This window comes from Colletotrichum paranaense (genome assembly GCF_030867605.1).
Source record: "Colletotrichum paranaense strain IMI 384185 chromosome Unknown Scaffold_4.1, whole genome shotgun sequence".
In the NCBI taxonomy this organism is placed as follows: Eukaryota; Fungi; Ascomycota; class Sordariomycetes; order Glomerellales; family Glomerellaceae; genus Colletotrichum; species Colletotrichum paranaense.
Window position 1 is genome coordinate 3,503,116 of NW_026848962.1, and position 23,785 is coordinate 3,526,900.

Genomic DNA, 23,785 nt, shown 5'->3' on the forward strand with positions numbered 1-23,785 from the left:
ATTGCAAGCGTTCCATTTTCCCTGCTTAGCCTGGAGATACCTGAATGTGTTTGGAAGTTATTCGGAAATCCCCCCAGCCCCAACCCCCGTTACGCCAGGCCGCTCGATTCTCCCCTTGGATTATGGTGGGCCTCCGGTGATTAATGTGTATGTAGGATGTACATGTCGATTCGATACTAGCATAGCAATGTCACAAACCTTTTCTGATATGATGTTTACCTGCTCACTGCCTCACTGCGTAGTTCGTTGCGTGCTCAAGTAGAGTCAATGGTAAGATTGGATAAGGTAATGGCTGCGAGTGCTTTGACTGAATACTTGTTTTGGTACGAACATGCTATTCTTGTATGCTGTACATAAACTTCAGACAGTAGCATTGTTCCCACTACAGAACGTGAATATTCGTGCAGTTGATTTGCTTCCTTGTTGTTCATTGTTTGTTCCATTTGATGAACTTGCTTGACTCCGAAAGCCATGACCAAAAGACAAAATGCCCATGTGCTTCTTCAAGTGTCCACATCTCTAGCCTAATTTCACCTATCACTGCACGCTGGGAGAAGAAGAAGAGAGAGAAAAGTACGTCTAACACGTAATCTTCCATAATTACATTCTCTGGGTGGGTAGAGAGAATCATTGTCACCTGCTGCCCTTTCAGATGATTTTCCACACCCTTTGCGTGCCCATCGTCCTCATCACTCGGGCTCGGTCGCCCCCTTTTGGGAACTTGCAAACCATTGTTTGACTGCAGCTTGCAGTGTATATATAAACAGTGCCGGGAAAGGCGGCCTTTCCTTACACCTCCACTTCGGATCTCCTTCCTTGCTCGACTTGTCCTCGTCGTCTTCGCGCTCGTTCATCACTTGACCTTGCCCATGATCGTCTCGGGCCCCCTGACTACGTCAATCTGCGCCGCCCTCGCCTTGACGGCGTTGAGCATGCTCCTCTCAAAATCGTCGCGTGACCGCAGCACCGCTTCGACCCAGTTGACCTGCAGATCCCAGTACGCCGTCTTGAAAGCCTCAAACGTATCGGGGATGGCGTCCTTGTCGACGGTGATGAGCTGCAAAAAGTACTCGGTGACGCGCCATGTCTGCTTGACCGAGTTACCGACATCGGGGTTCGGCAGGGCACTGAAGTACTCAAACGCCGTCGAGATGTCGTTGAAGAGCTTGTCCTGCACTGGGTCGGCCCGGCGAAACTTTGCGCCCTTGTTACGTACCGACGAGAGGTAGCGTACGAGGAGCTCGTCCGAGAAGATCTCAGTGAAAATATCGACGAGGGAGTGGTGGAGCACCTGGCGGTAGTCGCCGACGTACTCCTCAAATGTCACCACCATCTGCTTCATGGCCGTGCTCGTGTACCACTTGGGAGTAAAGAAGTCCGCCATGACGAGCTTGAAGTCGACCGAGAAGATGAGCTGCACAAACTTTGTGATGCACCACGTGCTGAAGTCGATGTAGCCGTCGCGCAGCAGCTCGACTTCGGTCTCCGCCCGCTCCATGTACGCCGGCGACACGAGGGGCTCAAACTTTTGCTTAAAGTTGGAGAGGTAGCCGAACCTGTTCTCTTCCTCATTGTCGTCAACGCACGCAATTTGATCGTTTGCTGTGGCGACGAGCCAATCTTGAAGGGGCTGGAATCCCTCGAGCTCCGGGACCTTGCCCGTCTCGAATCTAATAGCTTCCTCTTCGAGCATCTTCTGCCACGACTGCTGTCTACCGCGTAATCTTAAGAACATGGCGTCAATGACACCCTCAATGACGTCAATGCGCTTCGAGTTGGCCGCAGCGTCAATCTGCTCGCGCATCATACGCCACATGTCTACGAGGTTCCTGGACCTGAAGTAGCCGTATTCGTCTTGGTCCAAGTTGGAGCCTTCGACGTTGCGTTCTGCAAAGTCCTTCTGTTCCGCGTTGAAGATGCGCTCGATCCATTCGTCGAGGAACTTGATGATGAGCTGTCGGAAGTCGCGGACCAATTCCGTCTCTCTCGAGTCGATGACGTGGGGTGTGAGATCCTCCTGCTTGAAGCCGAGCTTTTTCATCTTCTTGTAGTACTTTTCCGGGTAGTTGATGATCTCCAACGTATTAGCAGAAGCTGCGTCTGGGTCGTCAATCATGCCGGTGAGAAAGTCGTGCATCGTCTGGTGATATATATCGCCATACGTCTTGAGGATTTTCCACTTTTTGGGCATCAACGGCGTCATGCCCATCTTAACGGCATTCAGGTCGTTGAAGTACCACTTAAGAATCTTGTCGAGCGCTGAAGGGTCGTCCAGGAATTCTCCTCTGGCTTCGTTAAACTGGCCCTCTACACTTATCTTGATGGCCTGTGTGAACTTGTCCTTGTACCCGCGCACCTTTTTCGCGCCGTCCGTGATGCTCTGGAAGCGCGTTGCCATCTCCTTGTGATCCTTGAGCGCCTCTTGCAGTGCTAGCACCCTCTGATCACTCTTCTCTTCAGCCTCAATGACCACGGCGAATCGTACCACTAATCCATTGTTGTCGTTAACCACCAAGTTGATAAGGTTCAGCGCCAGGATCCCAATGTGCTCGTCAAACCAGTCGATCATGGTGTCGAGCCTCTGGAAGTAATCCTCGAGCGTCGATTCCAGGCTCGGGTCTTCTGCCCTCTGTATCTGCTCCATGGCATCGTCTCGAATATTTCTCAGCTGCGTCAACTCGTAGTGAATAGGCAGCAGGTTGGGCATGTTCTCCTTATCCCCCTCGTCCTCGTCTAGCATGCGGTCGACAATGGCAAGCCGCTCATTAAACGTCTCGAGGTTCTTGCGCATGGCCTCGACAGCCCCAAAATTCCGGTGGGCCTGGGAGACGAGGTTAATGCTGTTGAAGTCTTTAATCATGTTCTGCGATTCGGAACACAGGCGATCGATCTTGATCATCTCCTCCTTGATCAGCTGCACCGTCTTCTGGCCGTCTGTCAAGCCCGTCATGCCGGACTGGGTGGTCTCGAGCTGCTCGCGCAAGCCGCTGCGGAGCTGGGAGTCGACGGCTGTTTTCTTGCGAGAAAATTCCTGCTTCAGACCGGCAATCTTCTCAAGATCATCTGGGTGGCGGAGGAGCTCCGCGAGCTTAGGGATGGGGGCATCCATAGCGGGCAGGCTCGAGGCAGCGAGGCTTAAGCCGCCAGCTGTCTTCGGCTTGAATTATGAGAAATCTCGTCGATGAATGAGTGTCGATTACTCTATCGAGTGGCTCGGGTATCAGTTGCGCATTCGGTATAGAGGGTTCGGGGGTATTTTCACGGCGTCGTCATTAATCATGTCGGTGGAGGGTGTTAGGTGTTGGGCTGGGAGGTCATCGCATTGCATGCTGCGACTCGGTTTCGTGTACCTTGCATGGGGTCCAATTCCCACCTCAAGTCCGGCGGCAGGGAAAGGGAGAGCTGGGGAACTTTGTTGGTCTGTGCGTTCTTGTCCCGCTGTGAGTGACTTCTGCAGCGGCCTGTGCACTCGAGCTGCCAACGCTGCAGGGCAGCATCTCTACAACAATGGATGAATTGCAACTGTGCTAAAGTGTGATAAGACAGTGTTTGTTTTTTTGTTCTTTTGATAAGGTAGTAAAAGTTCTTTTTCCTCAACTCTACGATATTCGTGGTATCTCATCCAACTTTCGAATGCCTGCCTCAAGATGCTGTCAGTCCAAGGAATTGCCCCTCCGCTGGATGCTAAGTATGAAAATACACGATGCCTCTAAACTACAAACCAAACACGGATAGCAGGTGCAAAATCCCATTGTCTTATTCAATCATAGACTTTCCAATTTCACTCTGCCAGCCCTCGGCCCTCTCGAACCCATTAGAGTGAGTCTGATAGTCCATGAGGGCTTGATATACCTCGGCTTTAGAGCTCAGGACAAAGGGGCCGTATTGCACAACCTCCTGGTCAAGGGGCGTCCCAGCAATAAGGACGAACCTCGCGTCCTTGTCCGCGCCGGCATCAACCTCGACGTTGACGATCTCGCCGTCCTCCTCAAAGACTACGTTGTGGAACTCGTCCACCACCCTCTTCTGCGTCCCCTCGCCAAAAATGGCCTGTCCCTCGAGCGTGTACGCAAAGGCATTCCACCCCTTGGGCACCGGCTGCGCGATCCGGCCGCCGGGCTTGATCTGAACATCCAAGATCCACACGGGCGTGTACGCTAGGTCTCGCACCGAGTCAACCCCGTGGCTCTGGCCCGAGATGACCTTGACGTGGACCTTGCCGCCGTCGACGTCGACTGTGGGGATCTCCTTGGCCCGCAGATCGCGGTACCGCGGCTCGCAGGCCTTTAGGTGCTTGGGCAGGTCCACCCACAGCTGCAAACCGACGTTGGCGCTGCCGTCTGGGTTCTGCTTGGGCATCTCGGCATGCATGATGCCGCGGCCGGCCGTCATGAATTGCAGGTCGCCGGCCTCGATGGTGCCCTTGTTGCCGGCAAAGTCCTCGTGGTCGACACCGCCGTGGAGCAGGTAAGTGATTGTCTCCTGACCGCGGTGGGGGTGGTCCGGGAAGCCCGAGCCGGGGGCGATACGGAAGTGGTCTTGTAATCTCGTGTTAGCAAAGCTTAGACTCTACGTTCAAGGGACGGTCAACATGAAGGAAAATGAGCAGGCCTGGTTGGGGGTGGGGGCTCATCAATAACTCACCAAGCATCAAAAATGGTGAAAAGTTCTTGAGCTGAGGCGTGCCGATTGAGCGACGAACGCGAGCACCAGCACCCTCAGCCTGTTCAACGGCCAAAAAGACCTTGCGGATCGCGCGAGGGACAGACATGTCGGTGGCGTAAAGGTGATGGTCTACTTGTGCTTCTTGTTGCTGCGAAGACTTGGCTTCAAGGTCGAATACGCTTCCGTTCCGAGTGTTACTCAAAGAGTTGAAAAAGTTCGTTGCTGTCGCGAATGCTACGCTCACTATGTATTCTCGAAAGGTTATAATCGATGCGGTTCCAATGATGATGGATAGCCAGAACGAGAGGGACTTCATTGATGAGGGGCGGTGATCAGGGATAATATATGTAGGCGGATCGCTTCTCAAAGATCTTGGGGATGAGAGTGAGAAGAATCAAGTGTAAGTATTCTAGAAAGGAGAAGATGAATCTATTTGACCAAGGGTCTAGCGATACGTCGGTTCTCTCCACATGGCAAATACTACTCTAGCTTCAGAAAAGGCGGCAAAGCGTGCAGCAACAGCATCGTGAGGAATCGTCTTATGCGCTTCTCTGGTAAGCAACAACGCATTAGTCAAATTTACATCAGCAATGGGAAAGCACGTCTCTCACTCTCGTGGCGCGAGCTTCGCCCACCATCTCTACCGGGGTAAGGCACCTAGGTACATCCTTAGCGTCCGTCTCGCCCTTCTCATCAAGTTCCTAGCCGATGATCTTTACGTCAGCAATTGACAACCAAGGGACGTGGGGACCTTCAGGAAGCTAAGGTGCTGTGCACTTACAAGTAAGGTCAGGTCGGGAAGCTGCAAACAGTTTGTTCGCTCGTCAACGTGCTGGCCAATCATCGTGACCAATGATAGCACGCAAGAGCCGCCAATCGACAGCAAGCAACCTTCCCCAGTCGTTCTTTCTCCTCCCCAGGTCTTGCAGCGGGTTGATCTGATCGAGTGCGACTTATTGCTCTAGACTACCTTTACAGACATGAAAAATAGGACATAGAGTTTGGATTACTCTTGAATGCCCTGCACGGTAGCTACTCCGCAGCTTGTGCGTCTACGTACTCCAGGACTCAGGCCTGTGCGAGTGAGCTCCCGTGCTGGCTAGCTTCTTGGTCACCCGGTGCTGCGTCACTTGCAACAGCAAGCTTGGTCAGGGAACACAGCGTGTCTATTATAGATTTTGATTCCTATGAAAAATCCGACACCAACTCCAGCTCCAGCACAAGTTCAACCCTTCGAAAAAAGACTACAACATCCGCCGAAAGTCAAGCCGTCTTTACCATGCCCATCAACCCTGATGGAAGATCGGGCGCCTTGGTGGGGTGCCATCAGCCACGGAGGGAATAGCCCAAGTCCGATTGGCCTTCGAAAATGAAGGGCCAGAGCGGCGCACTAAATGCCTATCTCTCTCTTCCTCCCTCGTACACCACTGATTGGAACAGACAAAGGAAATCAACATAGCACACCAAAACAGTACATGAAAAACTCTTTATCCGAGGTATAGATTCCGTTCCTTGCTGCATGTCGTAGAAGCGTTCGCCATCATGACTGCGGTCCCAGAACCTGTAAGTGGTTCAAGGATGCCGCGAAGGGAGGGAAGGGTATATGAAATAGAGGCGGGTTGAGGTAAAACGTGGGCAGGCTAGCAAGCTGTACAATCGCGAGCCGTGGCGCTTAGTTGTTGGCCTTCTCATTGACCACTTCCTTGGCCTCCTCCTTCTTGTAGTGGATGACGTCGCCAACCCAGATAATGAGTTCACTGGTGGTGATAAGGGCGGTTCCGATAAGGGCCTTGCCGTACGCAACAACGTTCTCACTGCCGACCTTCTTCTTCTGCTGGCTAAACGTCTTCAAAACGTGGTCCTTGGCTTCGACGCCAGTGCGAATGGGCAGGGCAATGATGCCCTTGGCACCGGCGTACAGCTCCTCGGTGGGCTTCTTGACGACGGGGAAGCGCTCGTCAACCTTGGTCAGGGCCTGGTCGCCGAGGTTGTCTGCCTTTTCGGCGTAGGGGCGCAGGTAACCCCAAGGACGGGCGAAGTAAGGGAGAAGAGGCTCGGCAAAGGTCTTGTAGGCAGAGTCGCTGTAGACCAGGGACTTCTTGCCGACAGGGTGGTTCCTGAAGGTAACGACACCGTCGTGTACTACAGGGTAATCCAGGAAGTGCTATCCAGGACGGTTAGTAAGAGATTGCGATAAGAGTCAAAATACGGTTGCATTCATTGATAACGCACCTGGAGGGCAGCCGAGGGCACGCTCGGGAGGTCACCGTTGACTTGGGCCATTTTGGGCATTTAGTAGATTGGCGAGAGTTGCGTGGAAAAGTTGAAGGTGTTGATTCGTCGAAGCGTGAAGCCCGTCGAATTCTGGTTGAGGGTTGGAGGAGGATTCGCTGCGGAGTAAGCTCGTGCGCAGGGGGGGGGGGGGAAGCTGGCGGCTTAGGAAAGCTGCGGTTGAGGCTCCGGGATAGGGTCTCGTAGTAGATAGGGGGGTTTTGCTAGACGGTTCGATATCAGAACTGATCAAGTCCAGAGCAGGGCGAAAAAGGCTAGGAGAGTGAAGCGAGTCGGGATATGTGTTGGGCGGTAGAATTGGGAGTGTAGGAAGATGAAAAGGCTTTTGGTTGTTGAAGAGGGAAGAATCAAAAGAAGGATGTATAGTAGGGAGGGAAAAGTAGTAGGTAAGTCAAAGCTAAAAGGGAGAGACAAGACGAGACGCACATGAGAGAAGCGTAGAAGGAGGAGGGCAGAAAGGGGAGTGAGTGTGAGAGGAGGAGGAGGGAAACTCACAGATAGCAGCAGAGGGTTGTCGGAGACCGAGAGGCAGCTGGTTGGATGGAGGAGAGGCGGCTGGAACGGAGAAGAGCGTGTACAGATGGGTGGTGACGAGGTTGACGCCACAGACGGGCATGGACTGAAATGAAAGTATTTATCTACGTCTTGGTCGAGACGACAGGTGAGAAGATGAGAGCATGAGAAAGAGCCCACCTCACCACGTCTTGTAGTATGGGGCTGGCCTAACCATGTTGCCTGAACCCCTTAGGATGCGAGACTAGATTGATTAGCATGTGCTTCAGACATTCACAGGTCGAATGCGAGGAAAGGGACGCCCAGGAATGCCGTGGTGGCGGGTCCGGCCCAAGTATCCCTACCAACGAGGTACATGCGCCACATGCCAGTGGGATGTCGTCTTTTTTTCTTTCTTCGTTTGGTCCCTTCTGCTGCTGCTCTGTAGCTATTATTCATGCTATCTTATGTGTTCCTCCCTACAGACTATGCCCCGCAATTTTGGGTCGCTGCTTGCTCTGGTTTTAAAGCAAGGCATTGATGCTACTGTTGAGGTGTTAAAATCGTCTATCTGCTCAATTAATGTTGTGGAGATTTAATGACAGTTGACATGGCCAGGTAGATGTTCGTGAGGTAAGTAAGGCAAGTGAGGTAGCTGCTCAAGCCACATACATGCAATAGCACCTTGTACTGCTGACGGCAGCTTCAAAAGCACGTATCCCTGTCCGTCCCGCCCGTGGGCAGTAAAACCCGCAGGGCAGGCGCATGTGCACAAGCACCTTACATTGTCGCATTGGTCGTGTAGCTATCTCTCATTGGGAGAAACAGCTTCAGCAGCAACTCTAGCGATGGCAAGAAAAAGGACGCAGCGGTAAGGATATTTCAAGGTAGAACGGACGAATACATTTGGTAAGGCGACCGACAATCCTGTAGTATCAAACTTGTCTGTAGCTGTAGCAAGCAACAGCAGCAGCACCAACAATAGCTCGCATGCGTCCCTATCGTGACCCCGGCTTCTGACATGTGAAAGTGGTACACGAACTCTCGCCCCGCCAAATCGTGTCAAAGTGGAATGCTGGAAGGGACGGAGAGAGTCAAAAAAGAAGGCAAAAGAGGGTCTCGGCCGTGACAGCTGGACAGGGCACCTTTTTATTTTATGTTCTTCGTCATGTCGATTCTACGGTCAGCAGATAGGTACACTAAACATATGATCCATCCCCATGTCCCATGGTTGAAAAATCGCGTTATGCTTAAGGGCTCCAGGAGCAGGCATGTGATCCAGTCCAAGAGACGAAACGGGTGGTAAGGCAAAGGTGAGGAGGAGGAGGAGGAGCAGAAGGAGGAGGGGATAAGCTCCCACACTTGAGCAGTCCCGTCACAAACTCGCAGTCGCAGCCGCGTTCCTGAGATGCTCAAGTGCTGTGTGCCCTTCGAATTGTTGGCCAATTCGGTTGCGTCTGGATCAGACCATTGATGATTGCAGTTCTCCAACGAATGACCGGAATCGCCCCTCTCTCTCTCCCCTCTCCTTCCTTCCGGCACGGAAGACATACGCGAACGCACGGCGCTTTCCTGCATGCCGTGGACGGTCCCGTCATTATGTCATCATTGCAGTTGATGGTGCAAGCAGCAAGTCAGCAGCAAGAAGGAAGCATGGGAGGGGAGGGGAGGGGAGCTGCTCTTGCTCTTGAGGTACTCTAAGGTGAGTAGTCGACTACCTACCATAGGTACGGAGAACTGCCACACCGAAAGGGAGACGGGAGAGGAAAGAAGCGCCCGGTCAACAAGTCGCTGCTCAACACGTATGCGTGCCTTATCTGACAGTTTGCCGGAGCACCCGCTGATCTGTGTCCTCGCGGACGGGTTACTTCCACCCACCACCTCTACACTCGTGTCCAGTCTGTGAGTTGCGGCTTGCTGGATCATGGACGACATGAGGCGCTTTGAATGACATCTGCCTCGAGCTGTCATGCATTAATTATTCAGTCATTCATTTCTGCAGAAGCGGTGGTTCGTTCGGAGGATGATCTCCGCCGTAACTATCTCGTTCCCCTTTCCTACCTCTTGATACAGTACTCTTGTCTCCTTAACCTTACTTTCCCCTGCTTCGCGAACACGACGTACGGATAGGTATACCATCTCAAGTATCAAGAAGGCGCAAGAGACCCCCAAGTTCCTCCCGCAACCCAATTGGCCATGCGCCCACCCCGGCTTATCGCTTCACATCACCCCAAACTTTATCACGGGGAGATCCCAAGCCAACGGCTGGCGCTCGTCCTGCACCACCACGCCCTAGGCCCAAATAGCGGGACACAGCAAGCCAAATTGGAGGACGAAGCTTTGCACTCTTCCTCACCTCTCGGGGCTCTTGTTGCTTTCTCCTCATCCAAAAATCCCTCCGTCGCGTACCGACTAGCCCAAGGTACCTGACCTTGCTAGCCTTGTGGCAGACGCTTGGATGCGATGCTATGCGGTCCGGTCTTCAGCCCACTCGAGCTTGTGTGAGGTGGACCGTGGGAGGGGGAGGCCCGGGAGGGGCCTCTCTGCGCCTCCCATCTTGCATTCCGTTGCTTGTGAAGCTCCTCGTCCTGGCGCTGTTTTCTCCTACGGAATCTACATTGGCTGTCTTCGTAATGCTGGATGACGCCGTCGCTGCTCTCCCAAGAAATTAGATTTAACTTGACCCGTGACACACCACTAAGCGCGCCAGTCACCCTTCCCAATCTCCAATTTTGTTCCGTGAAGCTATGGCCTCTATTATCTCTTGATGAGCACAGAAGCTAGGTACTCAATCACTCAAACCCGTCAGACGGAATTCGCCTCTCGGAACTCGGGCTGTGGCCATCCTTTCCTAGACACGCTGCCGCGGCTCTCATCGTCGGCCATGCCGTCTTCGTCCAGCTTGGCCGGGTGAACAATCAATTGGCACCTCGGAAGCCAAGCATTGAGGACGACGTCCGTCGAGGAGGATGAGCGCCGCCGCCACTTTCAGTCGGTCTCATCTCTCACCTGACTGGCCATCGACGCGACGACCCGTTTCTCGTCTTCCCACTATAAGCAATACTCGGCCGTTTTCTACTCCTATCCGTCAAAGATAAACCTGAAAATCATCGGACAATTTGGATGAAGGGGGGGGGGGGAGGCGGCGAACGTTCCCTGTACCCTGATAGCGTTCTCTCAATTGTCTCCACCTGCACCAGCCACATGTGCCCACGTTCACATGTCAAGCAATGTCTCGCCTACCTGCAGGGACAACCTCAACGTTGAGAGCTCTTGCGTCGCATTCTGCATGACAGTGAGAAGTGACGTGAACACCTGCGGCACCTTTTTCGCCAGTATGAGAAGCTTTAGATGCTGGAAGGAACTGACGAAAGGTCGGATGACGCGGGAGCAAAAGGCATTGTTTTGGCTTTCGTGTTCTGCTGTCATGTTTTGCAATCCTCTTCGAATTCGTCATTCTGTAAGTCTGCGACAAATCGTCATAATCCTTAGGCGCGAATGCGCTCCCAACGTCACGGGCTAGTCTTTCAGGAGAGACATAACATCAAAGGTGTGCAGAGACGGGAGGGAGCACTCGCCTCCCGTCCCATCCATCCCTTGCGAAGGCGAGTAGGCATCCGTACACACACACGCTTTTCTCCCACAGATGTTGGACGGGTGTGGATGCCCCTGCATCTTGCGTGGGAACTCAGCATTCTGGAAGTGTGCCATCCACCTCAGTTGTTGGAAGGAACGCTTCCTTCTGCAACGTAAGTGGGAAAAGAAGAAGAAAAAAGAGGACCAGTTCGCCACCTCACCCGATGGGAATGCGGCACTTCGCAAGTCTTGGCTGGGCTCGTCGGCCTTGACTTTGCTTTGCATAGCCGAAGGGCCTCTTGACCGCTCCGGCTGACTGGCAAGCGCGAAATTGCGGCGGTCCAATATTGTTGATCTCGATGCTCGGACTCGGGTCCCGGGAAAAGAGGGGGCAAGATCCGAAGGCTCCGATTTGTATGCAGAAGACGGCCCCATAATATCTCCGCATCCGATCCGTCATGGCCGGGGATGGGAGGAGGGAATTCTGGTTTTGGAATTGCGCTGGAAGCTGGCTTCGTAATAATTCGACAGAAGCCATTGTGTTCCATAGGATACCTGCAACGTGTTTGAGCTCCGGCTACTGCTTCATGGAATATGATCCGAGCCAAAGGTTGGCGGGTACGGTACGTCCAATGGCACCGAAACTGGGAAAAGTTGACCGATCTGGTTTTTGGGAAGATTCGCCTGATGAATTTCAAACTTCCGTATGACACTGGACGAGGGTGTTTTTGTTGATGAATCAGTTCCTAGAGGCGGCCTTGTAATGGGTGACTTCTTTGAATCTTTTCCTTGACAAAGAAAATAGAGGTGCCACAAATAGGTGGCCAAAGTGGCCTCATCAAGCTCCACGAGCTTCGAAAGCTTCGTCAACTAGAGGCCTTTCAACCAGAAGTTTGATCAGACTCGTGCCGCTACAGATGAAATCCCCTACCAATACCCGCTAGTGTCGTCGGTAAGTGGAATCAAAACGGCTTTGCCCGAAGAAAAACAATAGAACAATTCCTCGTCTCCGAGAATGACTCGATGATGCAAAGAGCCGGTTGCTCAGGTTCATTGTTTCGAAACATGAGTCTAGATCTTTTGCCCAGGGCCAGCTCGTGGACTCGACCACCCCCACCACGGAGCGTCCGTGGCTAGCAATGATGCCGTAGCCCCGTCGTTGAACCTTCCTAGACCAGCATAGCAAACCGTCCTGCCTTGGAATAGCATCGCGCCGTCCTCCCAGCCCACGAGTCTCGCCCCGTGTCGATCGCGCGGCTCGGCTGGCTGGGAAAGACGGTTGCCAAGCCTGGTGGAAACTCGCGGACAAGGCACGGGTTCGGTATCTTGCGGAGACAGAATTCATGCTCCTACGGTAGGCCGTTTGGTCGCAAGTGCTAATGCCCTCTCGGCATATTGTTGGTGCCTGTTAGTGCCTGTTGGGTTGGTTTGATATCGTCAACATCCGAAGCTTGAGCCAGCGAAGGCTCTACGTCGAGTCACGAAGCATAGTTGGACTTTGGCCGGGGATCCCGATATTGCAACACAATGTGATGTTGACAAAGGCTTCCGCAGGTGATAGATCACCCGCAATCGAAAAGGCCAAGAATCCGCGCAGCGTGGGAGTCTCAGAGATGACTCATGGGATACTCGCCCGAGGACGACGGGGGGTACTCGAACGAACGAAGGCGCTTCGTCGAGAAACGAACCGGATTTTTTGGGGCTCCTGGCAGCAGTCAATATTGATTTCCAAACACCTCAGGACGAACTCGTCGCACGGTCTGTTCGGGAGATACGAAATGCTGACCTTGACTGTCAAGGTTTAAGTGAACCACCTCTTATCACCTTTTCAAAGAAATGACGGCTCACAGCTTCGAGGGACAGTGCGCCAAGACCTCATTTATCATGGGCTGAGGTACTTCGTATTGAGCGATTAGCAAGGCTTGGGCATATCGTCCATCTGTCCATGCTACCGGGGCTACCGGGAAGGGCGTGACCGTTGAAATAAGTTTCATTGTGATCAAATTGTCATGTACGTAGTATACTCGAGGAACTCGAGCTGCAAATGAAATTGCGCAGACGAGAACGTGACACATCATGCTGCCCATCGCTGACTACATCACAGTCACATTTCAGGATCAAGGCGTTGTAATGGCCTTGAGCTCTGAGGTTCTCGGCAGCAAGTCTCTCTCTAATCTTGTTTTACCGCGTTTGGGCCTTTTCCCTCTTTCTTTTTCTTCCCTTCTCTCGTTTGACGAAGTGACGGCACAATCGGGTAGGTACGTACCGAAAAGACCAGGGTTTCTCATCAACAACGGTGTCAGAGCCAGGGATGCGGATGGAGACTTTGACCTAATACCACTTTCACGGTCGGTGTTTGCAGCCTGCAGGAGGACTAAGTGGATTTGGGTAGGCTGTTTGCCCACATGCGGACTTTGGATCAAAGAGATCGAAACCAGCCTCAGATAGATAGAAGACGGGGATCGCCCGAGAGCCCGCTGTCGAACATTCAGCAAGATGAGGAGCTGGCAGTCTGGAACTGCCCCGTTGCTGTTGCTGTATGTAACTGACCCTCAGTGAATCAGTGCGGTGCGTATGTACGAGATAAGACAGCGATCAGGGCCTCGGGACTCGTGCTCAGATCACGACCAGGTCCAGGTCGGTTCTTCGGTGGAGCGCGCAGCTGACAAGTGCAAATTGATCTAGAGCTGGGCGGTACCAACAAGTTGCAACTGCAGGAAGAGAGCTGGGGCCACCAACAGTGGAAGACAAAGAGTAGTGGAAGTCTTCTTTCTCAAAAAAATTCACGATCATCCCCCCTTCTTTGGACGTTCTCCCAGCCTCTAGGACTGTAAGCACCAAAGTCTCCGCCGTATAGCCAGGTAAAGTCGGAGCAACATGGAACTGGACCTGTCTCCGGCCCGTGGGGGACCATCGTTCGGGTTACAGATCCACGGCTTGCGTTTTATGCGGGTCATTAATACAGGTAGCCAGGCCTTAACACGGACGAGATATCTAAAGTCGCTGAGTGCTCCGGCCCCGAAGGAGCCAGCCAGGTTCGTGCCAGCGTCACCCAAACTGCCAGATTCTCCTGGTATCCAGAGCGGCGGGTCAAAGCGCCCTGATGGATGTGGCGCTGTTCAGACAATGGCGGTAGTGCAAGTCGGGCCGCGTCTGCTGTAAATGACAGGCGGAGTTCGAGGCTTCAGGACAATTGGACGGCTTATTCGAACGATGATGCGTATGGCTGGCTTTGGTGGATATGCGGGCACCTCCAGTTCCAGGCCACGGGAGACAGATTGACGTGCTGAGCTTCTGGAAGTGAAGGAGCAGATTTCAATATATCTGGTACATTTAGATAAGTAAGCATACATCCGTGGGTTCGAGGAAGCAAACCGCGACCACCAACAGACAGCAGTTGGTAAATTGGTACATACTAGTCCTTTTTAGTTTGTCTCTCTGGAGAGATCCCGACGGGTGCTTGCGGTCCATCAAACACCTTGTTTAAATAGAGTGAGCAGCTCCCACTTTCGCAAAGATTGTACGCCATTTGTTGCTGAGGCCCATTCGTTAGCGCGGCTGGCGCTTCGTTGATGTCCGGCGACAGAGTGTATGGATACTTTGCAGGCTGCACTGACAATCTCATGCCAAGCACCAACAGCTTTGCCTCCACCAGGCGGAAGCCATAGGTAATTAGATCGCCGTTCATGTATCCGTAGACCAAGGCAGCATCGGGCTGGGTCGCGGGGCTTTCGGCGTGTTCTGCTTCTTCTGCCCTCTGTCGTGACCCATTTCCCGTAGCCTCCAGTCGTTCCGCAACCCGGCCTACTTGATTTGAGATCTTTTTTCTCCGTCGCGGAACCAAGGAGGCCCCTGATAGAAGAAAATGCGAAGCCGCCACAGATGAATCGCGTCGCGGAAGATACTGAACAGAGACTTGGTGCCATGAGACCAAGTCCCCGCCCCGGCAAACCGCCCACTTCGGCCCCCGGGGTTTAGCGTGGACGCCATGGTTTCCTCGCACTATACGCCTGCTAAGGCCCGATGGCTCGCAGCTGGCTGACAGGCGTAGCGCTTGTGCTAGAGTATGTGCGACAGCTATCGCTAACACAGTGATAGTGAAAAATGTCAGTATTCTTATATCAAGGGCCGCGTCTGGCTGGCACAACAGTGCAGCAACCCATACGGATCTGTCCCCTCGTCAAACACTCAAGCCTCTGTTTGTGTGGGATGTGCTGCAGGTGCGTCGATCTGGGTTCGTTGGTCGTGAACACCCCTTCAGCCAACCAGCCGAGGAGCGACCAGGAGCTGTCGAGTTATCCCGTCCCAGACTCCAGGGACGACCCGTGCAAGGAGAGCGTGTCTTGGGGGGATCAGAGATGGGGCTTGAGCGCTTCGGCAGATGATCTTTCTTGAGCTTGAATTCGTCATCCATCTGGAGAAGGCCCCTTGAGGGTTGCATTTTGTGCGCGTTATTTTGCAGGATGGCTGGCACGGCTGGAACAGTGGAAAGTTGGTATGTACGCCGCACGTTGGGTAACTTGGGTTCTCACCCCCGCTCGGATGCCTTTTCCCTCGGTGATTTACGTTTGCGCTGGAGTGCCATCGAAAGTGCTGTATGGAGACGGGTCAAAGTCATGATTCGTTGTCGGAGGACATGGCACATGGTAACACCGTAACATGGACCTTCGTGTCGGAAGGTCTGCCCAGCATGCTATGCGTGGAATTGCATAATCGTATCGAGCTGATGTTTAATGATCTCCCTGGCCAAAGAACAGGCGGATCAGCAGAGTGCTATTCCGTCCAAACTTTTGAGGCGTTCCTACCATTCACAAAAAAAAAATACCGTATCGCCGGTCCGTCCACCACGTACTCCGTACGACACACCCCATTCGCTCGTCAAGCGAAAAGAAAGTATCTGTGAGCGGCGCGCCGGAGTACAGACGAGGGCGAAAGTGGGCGCCGCCCCAAGAAGAGCGAGACGTGAAGGGTTTGGCGGACGGTAAGACGATGCCAGCACTGACAAAGAGGCTTCAGACCGGGGACGACAATCGCGACCCAAAGCAGGTAGCTGTCATCGTTTTAGGCCCAATAAACCAGGGAACTGGTGTAGTCGCCAATCATCCCGTGGGACTATGGTGAGGAAGAGGCGACAGAATTTCCAAACGAGGCTTGCCAATTTCTTTCGAGAGCAGTTGGTACTGAGCGACGCCAGCTGTGACTGTCATTGGCTGTAAATCGTCAGTCTCCACCAGCCAAAGGTGGAGATCCAATATTAGGAGAACGACCAGGAAGGTCCAGGTTTTGGCAAGGGTCTTTCTTGATTTGACCGGGGGTTTCTCCCTCATCCACTTCTTCTTTGGAAGGAGAGGCCCGTGCGTGTGATGGATGGGACCTGACGAGAATATGCCTTACTCTGTACGTACGGAGTACAGCAGAAGAAGACTGTCAAAAAGAGAATGATTAAAGTACCTTTGGCCACGACTCATCAGTCATCGAGGGGATTGGGGCGAACGAACACCAAAGGATGGAAGGGAAAGAAGGGAGAAAAACGAGGGAAAGAGATTGAAGCCGCTAACGCGGCGCCGCATGACGCTAGTATTTCACAAGTGCACGCTAGCTCCTCACATCTTCGCGGGCTCCCACGAGTCGACTTGAATCTCTGAGGAGTCAAGGAGTCTAGGTCGCCGCTACAACTGCAGCTTCTGTTGAGAGGCTTGACGGCTTGCAATCCCCGGAGCCAACGGGAACGGCAGAGAACAAAGACACGACTCGACGGCTCTCTGGCCGGTGTCGAGTGTCAGATGGAAATGGAAAAAAATAAAATAAAAATTAGCTCTTTGCTTCTGCCGATTGGGCTGAACTTGTGAAGCGACTGATTCGACCGACCATCGGATCGTTTTGAGGGGCTTACTTACTGCACGAATTGCAGTAGTTTGGAATTCGGGGTTCTTTGCTGCTGTTGCTGCTATTTACAAAAGTAACAAAAGTAAGTAGCGCCCCAATAGATAGCAAATTGCCCGAAGCGGCTTTGTTTCGTTTTGTCTTTTATTGTCTTCCTTTAACCGCTCGTTCCAACGGTTCTTCTGTCTGAGATGCCCGAATCACGCTTGGCTCTTTTGGGGCTTGGTTGGTAAGTACTGATGGGATGAGTTCGTCTTGCTTTCCCCTGTTCCAGCTACCATGTGTCGCGTTTGCCACTTTCATATCGAGGTTAATGTCACGCTTTCAGTGAGAATCGGGATTTGGAAGCCGAATAAGCTATTGGAAGCTCTAACTGGACTTGCTTGGCTTTTGTCGATCGACTGGACTGGTTCGTTTCCTCGTTGCGGCGCATAGCGGAGCTGGTACGGAGTAATGTCTCACTCAGTACACAAAGGAAAATACATAGTAGAGAAAGAGAGAGAAACGGTTTTCCACGTCAGGGTCCTCTTATTGTCTGGATTTTTGAACTGGCCCTTAGCTTGGGCAAGTATCGACTTCACTTGTCATCCTCTACCGACCTCGATACAATCCTGTATCCGTAGCCGTCCTGCGTATCTGTCTGTACCTTGGGTCACGAATAGTGCGAGTGCGAGTGAGCGAGGCGAGCCAGGTAGCGCTGTCCAATTCCAAACACCAGGAGCCCAAGGTGCCGTATGGAAGAGTATCATGCCATGCCCGCCTCCAGCCCGAAATGTAACAGCAGCAACTGCAAGAGTCAAACCCCCGGAACAGTCCCCATTGCCAGAGCCACGCCGCCATGGAGCAACTTCAATTTGACGACCCGTGAAGCTGCCGTCTCCATCTGGCGCGTGGTTGGCGTGCCCATCACAATGCCCCTCTTGTTCCCAACGTCAGCAGTAACAGCCCTCAGAATGTATATTGGGCGGTACTTGGTCTGTACCTTGCAGATATCAAGTTGGAGCCTTCCTTCCATGAAAGTTGAGCAAATGGTGTGACCCCTGTCCGCGTGTTCCTAAACCCCACCTCACCTTGTCCCCTGTCGAACAGTGGCACCGCAACACTGCGCTGCATGCCCCCTTGCACACCCGTCCTCTGCCCCATCTGTGTCCCGCCTGTACCTGCGAACGGCTCTTCTCCGTGCTTCTCTCCCCTCACAGTGCTCCCTGATCACCCCTTCTACACAGTAAGGTACCCAAGGTAGTTGTGGCTTCATGTCCTGGCAGGCAACTCACTCAGGCTAGCACTATTATCACTGCTCCCTTAGGTATCCTTGCTGAGTTGGGGCCCCGTGGTTTCTACTGTAAGCTAAGGTACCTATCCGTATGGATACGGAGTACTCGTCAAATTCTGCGGTTGGTTGTAGTGAGCTCCCCAAGGACTCGGCATGGCAAGGTATCTGCCCACGCTGTCCTGCCTTGAGATGCGCTAAGAATACCGGCCAAGGTACATCATTGGAACCTGCATCCAGGAACCTGACTACTGCGTACGCTGCTGCACGTTGGCTGCAGACCTTAATTCCCCGTCCCCCGGCCTGCTGCTCTCAATGGAAAGTCGCTGCTACATCTCTTGGCCTGCCCGCCCGTGTTTCTGTCCTCGCCCCTGTCTCTGCCCATCTCTTCTCTGCCTGCTCCCCGCCGTACGCACACACGGCCACACAGTTTGTCCTCTGACCTGCCGTGCCTGTGCCTGTGCCTGCCTTTACACTAAAGGTGGGCACTCCGTACTGCTGCTGCTGCTGCTGCTGCTCGACCGTACACTTCCCTTTCCAGCTTCGCGTCGGGTGCTTGGTCCCCCTTTCGCTTCATCTTAGCTCGCCCGCCAGTGGCACACCCTCGTTTTCTCGCCATCTGCCTCTTGTTTCTCCCACACACCCTCTCCTTCGCCCTCACTTCTCCCCCCTCCCCGTCCTCCTATTCAAACACCCCCCCTGGACACCACTCTCCCCTTTTACCTCAGCTGGAACTGCCTCTTCTTGCCTCGTCTCCGATTTCTTTCCCTTCCTCCCTCTCTCCTTTCTTGTTTCTTCTCTCCCCACCTGTCACCGAGCAGTCAGTCAGTCAGTCAACCAAGCAGTCTGTGCTAGAGCCTCAACTTTCGCTCAACCAGACCAGACAATTCAAGTTGCTCCTTGAGGCTCCTTCGAATGGCGCCTTTTTGAGCAACTCCTTCGACCGACGACTCCTTGACGAGAGCTTGCTCTCTGGATAGCTTCCTTGCCGTCTTTTGATTCATCCAATCAAGCCAGGCCCTTTTCCTTCGACACGCTGGTCAGCTCGTGTGTGGCCCGGATCATCAACCACCTCGTCACCTTCTCCTTCGCTCTCACGTCCACCTATATAACTTCAAGATAACTTTTCTTTCTTAACGACGACTAATAATCGACGAAATGGCGCCTTCGCTGAACGCACACTCGTCCTTCACCCGGCCCCGGACCGGCGACCGCGATGGTCGACCTACCACCCGTGATCAGGGAGACAACAACCTCATTATCCCGAGCCGTACTTCCTCCCTTCACTCGCGCATCACCCAGCCGATTCCCTCGACCCTGAATGCGAAGCCCCAGCAGCGCACCCCAAAGACGCTTACTCACGCCTACATGGTATGCGGTGTTGGCAGAGAACCTTCGCAATGGGTCAAGGCCCCAGCCCCTGCACAGGGCAAGATTGGCCACATGAAGGGCGCTGTTGGTCAATTCTGGCTGCCCGAGATTCTTGGAAGCAGCCCGAGGTTGGAGCAAGACAACGAGATCGCCAGATCGTTGCACGCTGCCATGCGGGTTAGTGGCTGTTTGCCATAAGTTTTGTCTAGAGTTTGAGTGGCTGACATTTTACAGGCTTGCTTTCCCCACGACGTTGAGATCTGCACTGGCCGCAGCCAGCCTCACTGCGTCCACCATGCCTTCGTTCTGCAGCAAGACTCGTCCCACACCTTGTATGGAATCTGTCTTCGCGTATGGTCGCGAGCCGACGAGAAGAGGGCCGAGACAATTCGGGATCTGCGTAAAAGAACTGAACCAGACTATTACGACAACCCCGATGAGACTTACTGGATTCCCTACTGCTTGTCATTCCTGTCTCGGTACCCGCTGTACAACCTTCTTGGAGACTACTTGCGAGGCATGTGGATCCACTGGAACAAGGCTACTAACTTGTTCCACGCCGAGGAGGTCTCGCGCATTCTCAGCTTTCCAGCTCCGAGACTCAACGACTTGGTTCGAATTGACATGAAAGATTATGCTCTTTGCTATCAATTCCCCTCGTCGCCTACTGGCTTCCAGAACTTCGCCATGTGGCCACTGTTCTGCTGCTTGTCCATCCCCAACATTGTGGGTGTCGTTGAGGCCGCCATTTCACCAACTCGTCGCATCATCTTTGTCAGTCACTACCCGGCCATGCTCACCATGGCTGCAGAGACTGTCAGATACTGCGTTCGCGTCTACGAATGGAGTGGCCTCTATGTCCCAGTTGTGCATGCTCGCCATGCCAAGGATTTAGTTCAGGAGCCCGGTCCATATATCCTCGGTGTCACGGCCGAGTGCCGCTCCTTGTTCACCGCGCCAACGGATGCTCTGGTTGTTGACCTCGACCGCAACTTCGTTCTCACTTCCAGCCCCCCGACCGCACTCAACCCCAGCCAGCGTAACAAGTTCGTCACCCGCCTGACACAGTCTCTCAACGGAGATGTGACTCCCTCCGGCGTTCCCCCTCATCTCCGCTCCGCTTACGGTGGCGGCAAGCTCGTCCCCGCCGGCCAGATCATTGTTATGCGTGGAGAAGTCGAGTCCATCCAAGATCCCGAATGGTGGAACCAGGATACTGTTATGGCCGTCATGGATCATGTCTGCGAGAAGATGGGCCGCAACACGGGCATCAAGGCTGTCTTTGGTGGCTCCGTCAAGAAGCCCTTGATGACCAAGGTCTCGATGAGACACCTCAACGAGATTGTCCGCGAGAGAAACCAGTACTCCCGTGATGCTCTCGAGGCTTGGCAGGACTTCATCAACCTGAAGGGCCGCATGGATACCGAGCTCAACAAGGTCACAAAACGCAACAACTATCTCAACGAGGAGCTGGAGAGCTGGAAGCAGCAGTTCCTTAAGTTCCAGGCATTTGCTGAACAGCTCACCAAGGAGACCCAGGATCTCAAGGCCAAGATCGAAACTCACAAGAGGGAGAACAGACGCCTTGCAGGCCTCATTGATCAGCAGAAGGATGACAACGGTCGTCTCAATGTCCGTCTCGGTGCTACTGAGAAGCAGCGTGATGACGCTCTCGAAGCATTGGTCCTCCAACAGGAGATCGCCGAGGAACTCGAGCGCGAGCGTAAGCGGAACAAGAAGGAGCTTGCTGCTCTTCAGCACACCAACGTCACCATCCTCAGACAGCGTGATGAGGCTCGCCGTGTTGTGCTGCATCTGCGCAGCTTGATTGGCGGCCAGAGCCATCACATGGAGCATCTGGTTCAATCTTTGACCAAGCCCGATGACTTGGCGCACGAAATCGAGGAAGGCTTCGAGCCAGAGATGGGTGAGGATGGCATCACTCCCAGAGAAGCCGACGTCAACCAGGCCCGCCTCCTCTCTGCCGCCGCTGAGGCGAACAAGAGGCTCTCCACTTCGAGCTTCAAGGATGTGGCCGACCGCCACCTCAAGGACAAGACTGATGCCATCGCGCACATTATTAGAAACATTGCCGAGCAATGCCAGGCTGCCGTTGAGGGCCTGCAGTTGGCCCAAGACGCCGACTTTGATGAGCGCTCTGCTAGCGCGGCCCGCCTTCGCGCCCAGCGCCGTCGCAGCAACCTCTCCGCCACCCACAGCGATGACGGTCACGAGACTCAGTCAAACGCAACATCTGACATGGGCGAAGATAGCCTCCTTCACCCTGCTTCTGGTCGGATATCCAGCATCCCCCCCACCCCGGACCTGGTCCCCAATCGGAGTAGCACAGCGATGTCCTTCGCTTCCAGCGCTGCAACTCCCGAGCGCTCAAGTCAGCAGTATATGATCCATCAGGACATCCCTACAAAGATTGTTGAGGATGATGAGGACTTCGAGGAGGATCGCAGCGAGTCCGAGACGATGCCTCAGCAGACCGTCGGTAAGCACACCGACAGCCTGATCCACCGTCCGTCTGGAGCACGCATCAGCGCTCTTGGCGGTACCCGCTGAAGAACTATGTTTGGCGGTTTTGATTTACTCCATTTGGAGTAACAAGCGGCTAAAGAGAAATTACTTCCTCTCTCTTTGCCGATGGGGAGGACGATTTACCGACATTGTGCATACACTTTTTTACCTGATACCTTTTTGCACCTGTGTGGTCGTGGACAAAATTTCGTTGTGTCCGGCGTTTGCAATTTTCATATTCCTGTCTTTCTCAAGAGACGAATGTCTTGGCTTTTTTTTTCTGCCTGTGAAAGCTGAACAGGGCTCGCTGGTGTCCGGATTGGATGTTATCACGATTTTTATATCATTTGTATCCCAAGGGAGGAGCCTTCTGCTTAGTTCAATTCATGTCCCTCCTTATTATCTAGTACCCACAATCCGAATCCAGCGAGAGTTGAAGGAAACTACCGTTTCAAGTATGAATGCGCGTGATGTCAATGAGTATACTAAGTGGACTGGATTACCTCGCGATCTGACAGGTATACCTTGTCCTGTGACCCAATATCTATCATGTTTTAATTCCCAAGCCAAAGGGCGTGAGTGTCTTTCCGGGCTGAAGGGTACGACAGCGGCGAAATATGCGAGTTTTGATATCATCGCAGTTTCAGAGGAGGCTGTTTAGCTCCCTCACCCTGCTGAAGCCCTCGTCTGAGTGATACTTGAAGACCTATGTTGGCTTGCACGTACTTAGGAAGGTCCGTCTTGCTCACATCGGCCCAGACGGTATCCTGTTGCGCTACGCTGGTACTGCGATTACTACCAACGAACTCACGATGATGTGATAATAGAAAAGATATTGAAAAGACTGACGACGACTGATATGTCGCTTTGAAGTGCTCAGGAGACTAATTTGATGTTGTATCCACACTAATGATCTAAGTCAGAGACATTGAGGCCGTAACAGTGCGTTTGCCTAGAAGGCGTTGAAAGATAACGGATCTTTGAAAGGCCCCTACCATTCAGCACATCAATGCGTCACATGAAGTGACGGATCAATCGGAACGTGATGACTTGAGGAAACGTGATGGCGTTCGCGAGTTCACCCAGCTGGCGGTAGCAGATTCATGCCGACTACCAAGCACCTGTACAAGCCAACTTTAATGGTCACTCCGAACAGAATAGCAAGAAAATGGCAGAGATACTGGCTATGGTCTTAGACTTCTTCTGGTCCTGCCAATCAAGATTGGGCTTCGTCAGGCAACTTCACAGTTGCGCAAGTCGCGCCAACTGCTTTGGAGACATGTCAGCACTTCCATTGGATGTAGGATGTTTCTCGCAAATACAACCAGCTGGGATAAGAAGTGGTTACTCTATAGCAGGGAGGTGAAATACCTCAACGATAGCCGGTCAGCCCGCGCTTTCTCTACTTTCGCTTCATCGTGGCGCTCGTCCACATCATGGACAGCAAAAAGGCCGGCTGGCAGGAGGTGTGGTAGACACACGTCCATCAGGTCCCATGCTCAGCCTCATCAGCCTACATGGGAAGAAGTCTGATCATCGCCATATAGACGTACCCCGGCGCAGGCTCATCTGACTTTTGTGAACTCTTGACTAGACGGGCATGGCTATGAAGTCTTGCGGGTGATACAAAGTACCCCTGAGGAAATGAGAGAGTGTTGGCCTAATTTTCCTTCCACAATATCATGCTCAAGTCAACACCCCTTTCATCTA

General features: G+C 53.2%; 8 protein-coding genes across 8 annotated transcripts; 3 read left to right on the forward strand and 5 right to left on the reverse strand.

Annotated features, from left to right (window-relative positions):
• Window positions 1-853: 853 nt before the first annotated feature.
• CPAR01_06143 (exocyst complex component Sec6) lies at window positions 854-3,109 on the reverse strand (the record flags this gene model as incomplete). The annotated part of the gene is made up of 1 exon (XM_060490417.1): window positions 854-3,109. One exon carries the CDS (start codon window positions 3,107-3,109, stop codon window positions 854-856), a length of 2,256 nt encoding a protein of 751 aa, XP_060351883.1.
• A 647-nt stretch (window positions 3,110-3,756) lies between these two features.
• CPAR01_06144 (pirin) lies at window positions 3,757-4,981 on the reverse strand (the record flags this gene model as incomplete). The annotated part of the gene is made up of 2 exons (XM_060490418.1): window positions 3,757-4,538; window positions 4,645-4,981. The coding sequence occupies 2 exons, from the start codon at window positions 4,979-4,981 to the stop codon at window positions 3,757-3,759; spliced, it is 1,119 nt and encodes a 372-aa protein (XP_060351884.1).
• Window positions 4,982-6,337: 1,356 nt separating this feature from the next.
• On the reverse strand, window positions 6,338-6,957 carry CPAR01_06145 (uncharacterized protein; the record flags this gene model as incomplete). The annotated part of the gene is made up of 2 exons (XM_060490419.1): window positions 6,338-6,829; window positions 6,898-6,957. 2 exons carry the CDS (start codon window positions 6,955-6,957, stop codon window positions 6,338-6,340), a joined length of 552 nt encoding a protein of 183 aa, XP_060351885.1.
• Window positions 6,958-7,354: 397 nt separating this feature from the next.
• On the reverse strand, window positions 7,355-7,573 carry CPAR01_06146 (uncharacterized protein; the record flags this gene model as incomplete). The annotated part of the gene is made up of 1 exon (XM_060490420.1): window positions 7,355-7,573. One exon carries the CDS (start codon window positions 7,571-7,573, stop codon window positions 7,355-7,357), a length of 219 nt encoding a protein of 72 aa, XP_060351886.1.
• Window positions 7,574-9,048: 1,475 nt separating this feature from the next.
• CPAR01_06147 (uncharacterized protein) lies at window positions 9,049-9,396 on the forward strand (the record flags this gene model as incomplete). The annotated part of the gene is made up of 3 exons (XM_060490421.1): window positions 9,049-9,110; window positions 9,177-9,251; window positions 9,306-9,396. The coding sequence occupies 3 exons, from the start codon at window positions 9,049-9,051 to the stop codon at window positions 9,394-9,396; spliced, it is 228 nt and encodes a 75-aa protein (XP_060351887.1).
• Window positions 9,397-14,144: 4,748 nt separating this feature from the next.
• CPAR01_06148 (uncharacterized protein) lies at window positions 14,145-15,466 on the reverse strand (the record flags this gene model as incomplete). Its single annotated transcript, XM_060490422.1, has 3 exons — window positions 14,145-14,319; window positions 14,445-14,829; window positions 15,292-15,466. The coding sequence occupies 3 exons, from the start codon at window positions 15,464-15,466 to the stop codon at window positions 14,145-14,147; spliced, it is 735 nt and encodes a 244-aa protein (XP_060351888.1).
• A 2,194-nt stretch (window positions 15,467-17,660) lies between these two features.
• Window positions 17,661-18,620, forward strand: CPAR01_06149 (uncharacterized protein; the record flags this gene model as incomplete). The annotated part of the gene is made up of 3 exons (XM_060490423.1): window positions 17,661-17,886; window positions 18,215-18,260; window positions 18,314-18,620. 3 exons carry the CDS (start codon window positions 17,661-17,663, stop codon window positions 18,618-18,620), a joined length of 579 nt encoding a protein of 192 aa, XP_060351889.1.
• Window positions 18,621-19,336: 716 nt separating this feature from the next.
• On the forward strand, window positions 19,337-22,120 carry CPAR01_06150 (DENN domain-containing protein; the record flags this gene model as incomplete). The annotated part of the gene is made up of 2 exons (XM_060490424.1): window positions 19,337-19,726; window positions 19,784-22,120. The coding sequence occupies 2 exons, from the start codon at window positions 19,337-19,339 to the stop codon at window positions 22,118-22,120; spliced, it is 2,727 nt and encodes a 908-aa protein (XP_060351890.1).
• Window positions 22,121-23,785: the final 1,665 nt, after the last annotated feature.